The following is a 13615-nucleotide window of genomic DNA, read 5'->3' as shown; positions in this document are numbered from 1 at the left end:
TGTGCGTTAGCATCTTTGTGCACAGATCTGACCCCCCATGCCAAAGCGCCAGCGCTCGCCCAGCAGTCTGCCATCAACGTGGCGGATACTTGCCCAACAGGGCAAGGTCGCCCCTTAAAAAGACTTGAGCTGAATTGAATGGATAGCACCACAGCTAATTCACCGAATGTATATTTGGCCGCACAACACTGTCATCATACAGTGCTCAGCTCATAACACGGCGCTCGCAGATACCACGTGCTGTGAGCACTGTAGATCTCTCGACGCCGTCGTATGAATTACGCATAACAGTTCATTCCGTGGTTGAGCGTCCAGTGACTGCAGCCGTCCTAGTTCTATTGACGGAACTGTGTGTTTGTTCTAAGGGCCTTTGTTGCAGTACTGAGCCAGCATTGTGTTGCCTGCAGAGCGACGGGGGGCACACACTTCCTCCTGCTGCTCAATAATAGAACTGATCATCTTTTTCCTGTTTCACTGTACATTGTTGTACAGTCTCAAAGCCTGCCAGCAGCACTGGCACAGGTACACGCACGCACGCACGCACACACACACTTATACGCCTCTTCAAAATCTCTTGGCTTTCCCACAGAGAGTCATATGTACTGGGAATCACTGGCAGTGCAGATTATTTGCTTAAAACCCTATACTTAGTTGACCGGAATCCCAAGGGCTCTCTCCATACTGGGCCTGTTTTCGCTCTACATTAAATATCTTTACTGGAAATAGACAAACGATTCGCTATTTTTGGAGAATGTTCATCCCAGAATATAGGGATGCTATAAGTGAAAACCAAGCCAGTATTTGTATGTAGTTACTCAATGTAAGAAAGGTCGGGGGACCACCAGGGGTCTGTAACTCTGAGAGTATACAAATGCATTAATGCAAGCACAAACCTACATGCAGTGGTTCAGTAATGGTCTTTTTCTTTTCTTTGTTTTTGTTTAGGTATTAAAAAACTGCTGAACCATATAATATAAAATGTGCACACAGTCTGTACCGATTAAAACTTCGGTGTTAATGTAACTTGAGAGTGTACAAATGGAACCAGATGGACCCATTTGACTGAATAATGTGTGTGCACTTTCCCATCAACCACCTCCCACAATGCCACATTGTCTTATGAAGCGTGTAATATACAAAAGTGAGAGTATGTGAATACCCAGCCTTTCAAAATGTCAGTACTGGCAAATAGCATCCATCCAACTTACATAACTTTACTACACTAAATAATGTAAACTTAGACCATTATTTCAATGTCACTGTATCATTTGGATAATCCATACATATCCCTGTTAAATGTTAATTTAACTCAAAAGTGTGTACAAAACTGTCGACCCAACAATAACAAAACAATAACAACATATGAAATTTCTCTAAACAAACTTGCTTTGTTCTCAGTACACAGAGATTGTCTGGGACTCAGAGCCTCTTAGGCCCAACTTTCTTCCCATGCTCATTAGTGCTAATTGATATGTGGACAGTAGATAGTCCAGCTGGCCAAACTAACAGGATGAAAACCAGGCCCTTATTTGTTAACAGTACAAAGATACAATCAAAGAAAATAGATGAACAATGTGCACACATTCAGGCACGCACGCACACGCGCAGTCATGGAACCATGCACACACGCATGCGTGCATTCACGTGCGTGCACACACACACACACACACACACACACACACACACACACACACACACACACACACACACACACACACACACACACACACACAGTCACACAGTCACACAGTCACACACACACACACACACACACACACACACACACACACACACACACACACACACACAGCAGGGGTTAGCAACTTATTACGTAAATGCCTTGCTGTCATATTCGACCATAGTCCTAATATTGCCTATCGTATTAAACCCCTCTGGCATCCTCACATTTTGTTTTAAAATGCTAAGGGTGGTATGGTTGACTTGCCTATAGGGGGTGAAATGTTATTTTAACAGGCTTAAAAACACATCTTGCAGGAAAAGAGACAATGAGATGACATTAATTTATGACATTAATACTGAGGATTTCACTGTGCACCGGGGAGCAGTTAGGGGTTCAGGGTGTTGCTCAAAGACACTGAGTTGCTCAGATCGAACTGTGCAACTGGCAACCTCACAACTGTCTCTGTATTTGTATGTGTTAGGCTCCCTTGTTAAGTGAAGTTTAAAATAATATTTGAAACTTTAATGGACTTTAATGAACTTACCTCACTGTATCTTATATACAGTATGTTTAGCACTACTATGTACTTGACCTCACTGTATCTTATACAGTATGTTTAGCACTACTATGTACTTGACCTCACTGTATCTTATATACAGTATGTTTAGCACTACTATGTACTTGACCTCACTGTATCTTATATACAGTATGTTTAGCACTACTATGTACTTGACCTCACTGTATCTTATACAGTATGTTTAGCACTACTATGTACTTGACCTCACTGTATCTTATACAGTATGTTTAGCACTTATATGTACTTGACCTCACTGTATCTTATATACAGTATGTTTAGCACTACTATGTACTTGACCTCACTGTATCTTATATACAGTATGTTTAGCACTACTATGTACTTGACCTCACTGTATCTTATACAGTATGTTTAGCACTACTATGTACTTGACCTCACTGTATCTTATATACAGTATGTTTAGCACTACTATGTACTTGACCTCACTGTATCTTATACAGTATGTTTAGCACTACTATGTACTTGACCTCACTGTATCTTATACAGTATGTTTAGCACTACTATGTACTTGACCTCACTGTATCTTATATACAGTATGTTTAGCACTACTATGTACTTGACCTCACTGTATCTTATACAGTATGTTTAGCACTACTATGTACTTGCCAAACCAGGGTCAAAACATACTGAGAACACGGCCTGTCATTACAGCAAGCAACAGCAGCAGTGCTTCTAAAGCACTCCTGGCCCACTGCCTACCCTGCTGCGCCACACAGCCACATCATGACATTTATTTCAGAGCTACACACTCACACAAGTTAAATTATTGAGTATGTTCTTGGCTGATACTTTCTTTCTCTTTAAACTGAAAAACATATTATATATATATATATATATATAACATTGAGTTGAAGAAGTAGGAACACATGAAATATGTATCAGACTGACTAGCTAATGACCATGATTTATGTTAAATATGCATATGTCATGGCTAATTATGTCATGATTCCATTGGACTACTGTAGAAATGTCTCACAAAGAGTGCAGTGCAGTCAGCTCTGCAGCAGCCATCAATTAAACATTACCTCATCACATTTCAACTCATCTGAGTGACACTCTAAAGCTGGAGACAAGATGCAGACGAGAGGCTGATTCAAGATAGAGGTTTGTGACTTGTGTGTGAGAATGACATGCATGCGTGCATGCATGGTGTGTGTGTGTGTGTGTGTGTGTGTGTGTGTGTGTGTGTGTGTGTGTGTGTGTGTGTGTGTGTGTGTGTGTGTGTGTGTGCGTGTGTGCGTGCGTGCGTGTGTGTGCGTGCACACTGGGCTTTTGTGGCCAGCCTAAACCTTGTTCTGGCAAAGGTACTGCAGGCACAGATGGCTCTACCATCAATGTATTCACACACACACACACACACACACAAACACGCGCACGCACACACCCACACACACACACACACACACACACACACACACACACACACACACACACACACACACACACTACGGTATACTGAATACAGTGTAGGGACATGAAGTTAACGCATGAATAAACATACACACGTCAATATATTAATAAATAAACATAGGCTCTGCCTCAGACACAGGGTGGTGTTGTGAATATATGAATGAATGAATGAACTTAGGCTCAGAGGTTGTAACGTAAAAGAATGAACATCTAATGTTATTAGATAGACGCTCCACACGTCCCAAACTCTTCTCCCTTCTGGCTCCAAAACTATGGAATGCACTTCCCAATTACAATCAGAACTGCAGCCTCACTCCCAATCTTCCGCCGTAGTCTGAAAACCCACCTTTTCAGACTCCATCATGGCCCGTAGCACTTGCCCTAGCCCCTTAGATAGCACTTTATCTAGATTTAGATTATATACAGACTAATCAAGACAAGAGGCGATCAAGAAATACATGTAATCATCCATGCTGGCACAAACATGATATTAAAGGTGCTCGTTATCAATACAAATTAACGAGCTCCATCCCTAAACACGAAAAGACATCCTCCTTGCAGGTTATTTCTGCCACATTGTGTCTGTGTAGAACTGTTGTAATCATCTCACACATTACTGCTAAAGTCCAGTGCCGTACAGCCTGTCCTGAAGCTCAGGGGACAACTGGATCCATGCCCAACGATCAGCCAGCCGGGCCGGGCACACTCCTCCCATTGTACGACCAACCAACGCCCATGTTATAAACTGCACTACGTCCAATAGAGGGCATGCGCATGCAAATCGAGTGGCAAAGTGAGCTTAACGTTGTTTAATGCAATCAGATTTCTGTTTGGATGTATGCGCTGTCAAGGCCAGAGAGTCGTTTTTGCCACCCAGACGACCCAGTAGGCTTTTGCGCATAACTTCCGGTTATGATGATGATGTCGTGCACATACACTCTATACTGAGAAAATGTGTATACTGTGTGTGTAGATATATATATATATATATATATATATATATATAATATATTAATTAAGACTGATATGAGGTTATATATTATTATATATTATTATTTTCTGTTTTCTACACAAATGAGTCATCTCCGAGTCGCCGCTGAAGTCCAGTGAGCCTTCATCTGATAGTGCTGTCCTCCGTTTCCCTGCTTCCTCTCAGAGCTTCAAGTGAACGATGATATGATCACTGGCTGCAGGGGAAGTGCACCAGTGACCAAGCAGCATAGCTATATCCAGCCAACCCCTCCTCTCCTATTTCACAGAAGGACACTAATGACATTTGTATATGACCTTCCTTGTTAGAGATGGACTACTCCCCTGCAAAGCCATGGCTCACGCTGACAGGACATTGAGGAAAAACACCCAGGTACTTCATGGCTAACTGTGAATTGTTAGAGAGCCTCAAGAAGAAACGTGAATTCCAATGGGGAGGTAAAATATTAGCCAAAAGCTGTCCAGAAAGCTCAGCAGCTTCATTCTCTGCACACAAAGCACCACAAGGAAGACTCAATACAAACTCCACAAGTCCACAGCACTTCAGACTTCTCATAGCTAGGAATGGGATTAGAGATGGGAATCATCAATTAATTAATTCATTGATGCGTTTTGATAACGTTATCAATCGATGGCCACGCTCGCGCACAGACAGCATTACATTCACAGAAAACCACCCAATGATAGAATCACAGAGTTTTCAATTAATTACGATGAATTATTAATTGTTAAGTTTAACTGATTAATTTCTTAACGGTGATTCATCGATTAACGATTAACATCCCCAAATGGGATATACTGTACTGTATACCACCCGATTTGAATGATATTGATGAATTGATGATTGACTTATCAAGACGATGCAATCGAGCCAGTAGACTCTGCTGGAGCCTACTGGCTGCGATTAGGAGACACGGAAGTGAAATTACTGCCGCCGAAGCAAAAACAACGTTACGTTATGTGGCCGATTAAGACTGATATGAGGTTAGGGGACCTACATGGCCAGTTAAGACTGAGGTTAGGGTTAGGGTTAGCGTTAGAGTTAGGGTTAGATTTAGGGTTAGTAATAGTCATGACCAATGTCTCCGCGTTTCCTAATCGCAGCCAGTAGGCTCCAGTTTATGAAAACTTCAAACAGGTGTCATAATATATATTTGGTTTGCCCTGTAGCCCCGATACGTTCCCTCAGTCCCTATGCTCATTCTGTAGCTCTGAGATGAGGTCACGTACAACTACAACCCCCCTCCCACTGTGGTTCAGAAATGGTTTATGGTATTCCACCAGGAACGCTTCTTACCCTTTTCTGCACATTGTATCCAAAAAGTGAATGTCCGCTAACGGGCTAAACTAATTAAAACTTAGGAACGGCCAAAAAAATCCAAGGCACAAGTTGAAACAAACGTTTAAATCGCCTGTTTAGTCAGCCGCTTCCATGTTTTCCAAGGAAGTTGAAAAGCATTAGCGCCTCCCCTGGTCGAATGTGGAATTAGATTTTCCAACTGACTTCAGTTCAGTCGGCATGCACATGCACAACTTCCTTGAAAAACATGGAAGCGGCTGACTAAACAAGCGATTTAAACGCTTGTTTGAAATCGTGACTTGGATTTTCTAAGTTTAGCCTGAGTTTAGCCTGTTAGTGGACCACGTTTTGGATACAATGTGCAGAAAAGGGTAAGAAGCGTTCCTGGTGAAAACCATGCGCCTTTTCTGAACCGCAGTGGGAGGGGGGTTGTACAGGACAGATATTTTGTGAAGCCACCAAGGAAACCGGGATTTCCTGAAAGTTCATATAATGGCCTGTTGTGGCGCTGTCATTGGGCCCAAAAAAACCCATAGCCCCATAGAAGTCCATGTATTTGGGCCCAACTTCACCTAGACTGTATTACCTTAATAAACATGGTCATGAATAGTTTTTGCTTCCAGTCACTAGTTTAAAGTCTCATTTATAATGTCATAATATTCTTTTTGGAAAATGATGGTCCCATTTATAAAATAAATGACCACCCACTCGAGTCAAAATAAAAACCAACTAAGAAGAAGGGGGGAAGTCCCGCCTCGTTGTCTGGGCCAGCCAATGGGCCAGCTGGGCCCAAACGGATCTAGAAAGATGGCGACTTACAATTCAAGGACTGACAGGCTTCATTTTACGTTCATGTTAGACCCGGGGAACGCTTTGTCCATATTTTTTACAGTCTATGGGTTGTACGTGACCTCATCTCGGAGCTACAGAATGAGCATAGGGACTGAGGGAACATCGGAGCTAGGTTGCCCTGTAACCTATTCTGTGGTTCAACAGGTACTGATTCACACGTGTCATCTTGTTTTCGAAGCTTGTTGCTTGATTACAGAAAAGTACTTATCACTCACTCCTCACTCCTTAATAGAGATATGTTTAAGACCTCAACTAAGATTTACTTCACAAAAATTGGGAACAGTCAACTAGATATTTTCAGTACAGCATCAATCATAATGAGTTCAGTCTGATTTCAGCCACAATAAAGCTACGTTTGGGTGAGTGTTGAACCACAACATGTATTCTAGTGGCACAGAGGAAACGGCTGATAGTTTCTGCCATAGAAAGCCAACTACTGTTCAGACTTAACAATGATGTCAGATAACGCCTCGTACTAATGAAACAGCCACAGTTAACACTGAAAAAGAATTGGAGATAATGGAGGGCTGTGAATGACTCTTTCCTCTTTCTTTAGTTCTTTCTTTCTGTGTCTGTCTTTTATTCATTCATATGCAGTTAAAACAATAGCCGGAATAAAACTAAGTATATGTTACAATATCGTCAATAATACAGAGAAGGGAAAAAAGTAACAGTGAGTAGTGAGTACATAGAGAGCGTTGGGAACCAACCGTTCCCGAGATATATTAGAGTCCGACAGATGCCATATTTTTGGGTCCGATGCTGATGCCGATTTTGGACTTCAAAATGTGTCTATGGTTAACAATAGAATACATTGAGAACTTTTAAATCAAATGTTTTGGCACATAAGGCTTTTTTTCCAAAATGAAATGCACCTCATCTATTCAGCTATTAGTGTAGATTTCCGTCCTATACATAAAGTGTAGGACGGAAATCTAAATGACAATTTTATGTCATAGTGTCTGAGCAAATAGACATGTTACATCATGATGATGTACGATGATACGGGTGTGATTTTGGGTGTGTATGTAGGATATGCTTCAAATAATAGAGAGGGGTAGTTGCGCTGCGCACCCACAGAGTGATACTTCTCCAGTAAGCAGTGCAGAACCGAAAAAGTGATATACTTCTCAAGTACAGCGGTGCAGAACCGAGAGAGTGATATGTGCAGGATGGACTGTAGTAGACATTGAATACTTTTCCCCCTCCTGTATAAACATTGGGACATCGGATTAAATAAACACTGATGTCCGGTGTCCAAAATGTCCAATACATCGGTGCGACCAACGGATCGGTCAGGCTCTAATATGATGAGATGTCTGTATGAACAATATAGAGACAGAATAATTGAGGTAAAAAAGAAACAACACAATCATATTATTATTGATGCAGGGCATTATGTGTATGGCCATTGGCCAACATGGTGCCATGCATTTCAAATGATTACTGATAATGAATGTGTAATAGATTATCACCCAGGCAAACCTGGGGAACATAGGTACGCTCCCTTTGTCATTGCTTAAGGTAAACGAACCATTTTCACAACCATCAGTATATTGCATATAGAGGAAGGAATGTCTAAAGTTATAAGTTCGTACTTTGACAGAAATACAAAATTAAGTCGCTTTTGTTGTTAACCACACTATTCAGACAATTGCTGAAGTGCCTTTAGAATGTGCCATGCAAATTAAACAGCATTCTAAAGTGATTTTGCTTTTCATTGCATTTTTTTTATTACATTGTACTGTATATGCTCCAGGTTTATTACCACCAAAGAAATGACATTTTGAGCCGGTTAGCTCAAAATGGATTGAACTAATAACCAAAACAATGGATTGTGTGGAGTCTTGGATAAGAATAATCCAGAACCAGGCCACCTGAAAGTGGGTCAGGATATTTAATGAGTCAATTCTTTAGAGATAGAGAGAAAGAGAGTAGGTCAGAGAAATAGACATTGAGAACACACAGAGAGAGGGCTGTGGGCCAGTGGGGGTATTTCATGGGTTGTTGTCTGAAGAGCTTGCGGTCCCTCTAAGGAACTGTGTGCTAACGGAGGGCCAGCCCGGGGGCGGGGGTGTATCTTTACCCTGCTGTGTCCATTCAGCGAAACTGAAACTACAGCAGACTTCCTCTGAGGGAACCACACACGCGCACGCACGCGCGCGCGCACGCACACACACACACACACACACACACACACACACACACACACACACACACACACACACACACACACACACACACACACACACACACACACACACACACACACACACACACACACACACACACACACACACACACACACACAAACACACACACACACACACACACACACACACGCACACACACACACACACACACACACACACACACACACACACACACACACACACACACACACACACACACACACACACACATGTCTACCAACATGAAAGTTTCAACAACTGATAGCTAAAGCTAAAGATTGTCAGCTGCTATTTTGACATGACCTAACAACAGCACAGAACCACAAAAAGGCCACTGGATGGCACTCAGACGACATGCCAAACAACACTGTATCCCATCTGTTGTCTACAGCAGTTCTCAAACCTTTTAGTGCCAAGTGCCTAAGTAAATTGTCAAAATTGATATGTATTTGGCTGCGGATCCCCATCTGAAAATGCTTTGTGCCAGGGACCCCGACCAGAAGAGAAGTTTTCAAAAGTGGTTAAAGTGATTGCTGGGGACCCCTGAGGGGCCCGCCGCCCCGGGCCTTACTTTCAGAACAGCAGTGGTACAGAACTGCTTTTCCATGTCAAGGACCCTCAAATTAATTAGTATTTTGCCAAGGACCCCCATATGAAAATATGCTGTGCCCAGCACTATACAAGACAAAATTCACGGTGCATAGTGAGTTTGTATCAGCTATTTTCAAAAATGTAATTGATTTTGAAGCTATCTCATTTTGCTGGGGAGTGGGGACCCCTGGAACCACCTCAAGGTCCCCTGACGGTCCTCAGAAAACACTTTGTGAACCACTGGTCGACTGGTGTAAAGTCCAGGCCTACAGTGAGGCGTCTGTCACACACTAGCTCTGATTCATACCCTTCCTGATACGGCTGGTCTGATTTCGATTTGAGATTTAACCCTGTTTGCCCCATAGCCTTACTGGAGGGCAGAAATTCACAGAATCGTATCAGGAAGGGTATGAATCAGAGCTATAGTCACACACCAACAGTTGTGAACTCACTGTGCTGACCAGAGTCACACACAAGACAGTACCCCATTCAGTGTGACTGGCGCTGATTACTGTGACAACACACACACACACACACACACACACACACACACACACACACGCACACACAGAGAGGGAGAGGGAGAGGGAGAGAGAGAGAGGGGGGGGGGGCGGGGCGAGTGTAGATAGATATTGGAGCGAGAGAGAGAGAGAGAGAGAGAGATATGAAACTCATGCTCCCTCCTGACTCCAATTTTCCGATTCATCACCAGTTACAGCAGTACTGTAGTATGATGAAGCTCGAACATATCTATCTCTTCTTTCTCAAGTTTTGCAGAAGTCCAGACATTTGTGCGACAGACTCTCTGTCACCTACTGTCACCAACATTCTACGGTTAAACTCTAATAGGCCAATGCTCGTAAAAATATAGATTCATTGTAACGTTCCACATTCACAATGACCCGTAAACTGTTATCTGCATCCGCAGGCAGCTAACGTAAAGCGTCAACGGGAAAAGGAATGCGTGCATGGAGATTCTGCAAGAGCAAGACCATAGCTAGCCCTGTAAACATGACCCTCGTATTCATACGAGGGTCATGACGTAACTTCACCCTGGTCTTTGCAGACGCTACATTTACAAATAATTAAAATATATAAACATTCAGATTTCAAATATAAAGTACTCACAAAGTGTCCCACGGGTGTTAGTTAGTAGCAGCGCCAGCGATTAGAATTTCTGCATCCCGCGTTGTTTAATAAAAAGCATTTTTATCCGAGGTGTTAGTTTTCCATTGGCTTTCAACTACGCGCCCCTATCGGTCGGGAGGAGGGTGGCACTCGGTGTGTTCGATATAGGTACGCTGACCGCCCTGCCAATACAGACTAATAGGCTAGTGCGCTCCCGGTGTGCAACTGTGGATTTCCCAAACGAACCCCGTTTGAAAAAAGTAGCCGGAGAGCTCGGACAAAAATGCTTTTTATTAAAGAACGCGGGACGCAGCAATTCTAATCGCTCGCGCTGCTACTAACTAACACCCGTGGGAAACTTTGTGAGTACTTTATATTTGAAATCTGAATGTTTAAATATACGGAAATCTTGTAAATGCAGCGGCTGCAAAAAACAGGGCAAAGTTACTGCATGACTGTCATGATAATTATCATGGCAGTCATGTTCCAGGGCTAGACCATAGCCTACTGAACAGAAGTCTTGTTTCGAATGAACAAAATATAACAGAAAACATTTTGATGTGAAGATTAATGGGGGTGGGTATATACAAATGTAAAGAATAAATAACATTTCCAAGGTGCAAATATAGGCTAAATTTGCCCATACAATTTGGTCAATGCCTATTCATTTTTTAAACACAAATGTTAAACATGTCTATTGTCGGTATGCACGAGAGAGGTGTTCTCATATATGCATTTAAGATTTAACCCGTTAAAATGATGACAGTTATTTATTAGATTTATTTAGCTCGGTCATACTGCTACAGTAGTCATTATACTTATCTGACCTGAGCCCATGTCTTTATCTGATGGACACGGGTTCCTGAACGGTGTAAAATTGTTGGAATAACCTAATTCAAAATCCCCAATGTGATGTCCTGTCGTTGGGGTCTGTACTTACGCCCTTGCTCTGGGGAAGCCCATTGATAAGAGGACGTCCAAATTGGATCCACATTTCACAGTTCCCGGTCGGTTCTGCCTCAGTCTCCTCGGGATGATCTTACTGTAGAGGTCCTCCTTTGCTGCCATGATTCACGGTTCCATTGATTTACAGAACAATTCATAGATGAGAGGAGATCACTGTACAGTAGTAGGCTACTGTATTAATATATAGCCTACAGGAGACTCAAAAACACAGCGCAACGCAGCGCAGCGCGACGCAGCTGTGTGAGCGCTGCTAGTTTCCCCGCCCCCGAAAGATTATGCTCAGTATTTTTGTGTTCGTGACGTGTACGCACCATTGAGACTGAGGACCACTGACTGAGGACAACGTGATAACAATTAAATTATATAGCAATTTTAAGAAAGAGAGAGAGAAAGAGATAAACACCAATTAAGGGCTATTTTATGGTCAATTTTACGTTTAGAATTAGAGCCAAGGTCACATATAAATACGTGTATATAAATACTTCACAGCAATACAGTAGAGTAGCCAATGGACATTTTCAGATGGTCTGGTCCGCACAAGTATATAAACCTGCATGTTTGAGTTATTTTGCATATTATTGTCTCCACCAGGCCAAAGGCATGGGGAGAGACCAGAGTATATGTTTTGCACTCCGTCCATTAGTGTGTGTGTGTGTGTGTGCGTCCGTCCATCCGTTTGACGTCTGTTACCTGCTAATCTCCGGCACCGTTAAAGGAGAATTCCATGCTAGAATGCTTTCTTATCTTTCTTTGTAGTTGTTACGTCCCCAACAAAGAGGTCCAGGTGTTTTTTTGTGCAAAAACTCCTTATTGGCTATTTTCCCTACCATAAGCCCTCAAATTGCATTGCATTGAATGGGAATTGAATGGGGCTATGGGGTGTTATGCTAGTTCGCTTATTTCCATCGAAAGAAGTAGCAAAGTGTGCCGCTTGGGATATTATTTACATTATGAAGAGAGGATATATACAAAGAAATTATAATTTTGAGCAATGGAAATAAGCGAATTAGCACAACACCCCATAGCCCCATTCAATTCATTTAGGGCTTATCGTAGGGGAAATAGCCAATAAGGAGCTTTTGCACAAAATAACACCTGGACCTCTTTGGTGGGGACGTAACAACTACAAAGACAGGTAAGAAAGCCTTTTAGTATGGAATTCTCCTTTAACATGGTCTGTGCCAAATTTTGCACAATGCTAACATTGAACCTCTGCCACAAATTTTCCAAAACAGCCTGTTATAGCGCCACCAGGAGGCCGACTTTTGAAAACACATTTTTTTACATTACTTCTCCAGATTCTATCCAAACATCTCTCAAATCGTTACACACTATCTCTATAGTCATGTGTTCAAGATGTATCTGTCCGATATTTCATATTCCATCCTAATTGGCTAACATTGGCAGATTGGCTTTCAAAGTTTGCAGGATTGGCCAGTTTTGAACAAAAAGCCTCAAATCATGAACTCAGCATGCAATTTACGTGAAATCTTTCACGGACTTTCCTACTAGGCTGAGGAATATATCCCACCCTTTTCACATTGGCCTGTTATAGCACCACCAACAAGTGGATTTTTGCAAAACACATTTTTGGAACAAAATGCCTCAAATCCAATTGCCATCCAAGGCTTAAGAAGAAATGGCACCCTTTTCACATTGGCCTATTATAGCGCCACCAGGAGGCCACAACCTGACCTGCCCTGGTGGAGACCTGTGCCCGAGGGGCACTTTATCTAGTTAATGCATGCATCTGGAAGTATGAGATTATGGCCGGGACAGTGTTTCATTGTGAAAGATGAAATGATGCCATGACAAAACACATAAAAAATGACACTGTACAGTACACTTGTCTTTATTTTATATAGAAATCACATTAAATCTACAAAAATTACATTCCACATTCAACATGA

The 13615-nt window shown here is 42.2% G+C and overlaps 1 protein-coding gene across 1 annotated transcript in view; it reads right to left on the bottom strand.

The window, feature by feature from the left end:
* Positions 1–11938, bottom strand: part of ubash3bb (ubiquitin associated and SH3 domain containing Bb) — a 38787-nt gene extending 26849 nt beyond the window's left edge. The window contains exon 1 of the mRNA XM_083773579.1: positions 11680–11938. Within this exon, the coding sequence (XP_083629705.1) occupies positions 11680–11807 (128 nt within the window). The 5' untranslated portion in view covers positions 11808–11938. The remainder of the gene's footprint in view (positions 1–11679) is intronic.
* Positions 11939–13615: the final 1677 nt, after the last annotated feature.

Source organism: Protomyctophum parallelum, assembly GCF_964188405.1.
Source record: "Protomyctophum parallelum genome assembly, chromosome: 9".
Classification (NCBI taxonomy): Eukaryota; Metazoa; Chordata; class Actinopteri; order Myctophiformes; family Myctophidae; genus Protomyctophum; species Protomyctophum parallelum.
This window is presented reverse-complemented; position numbering and strand designations above follow the sequence as displayed.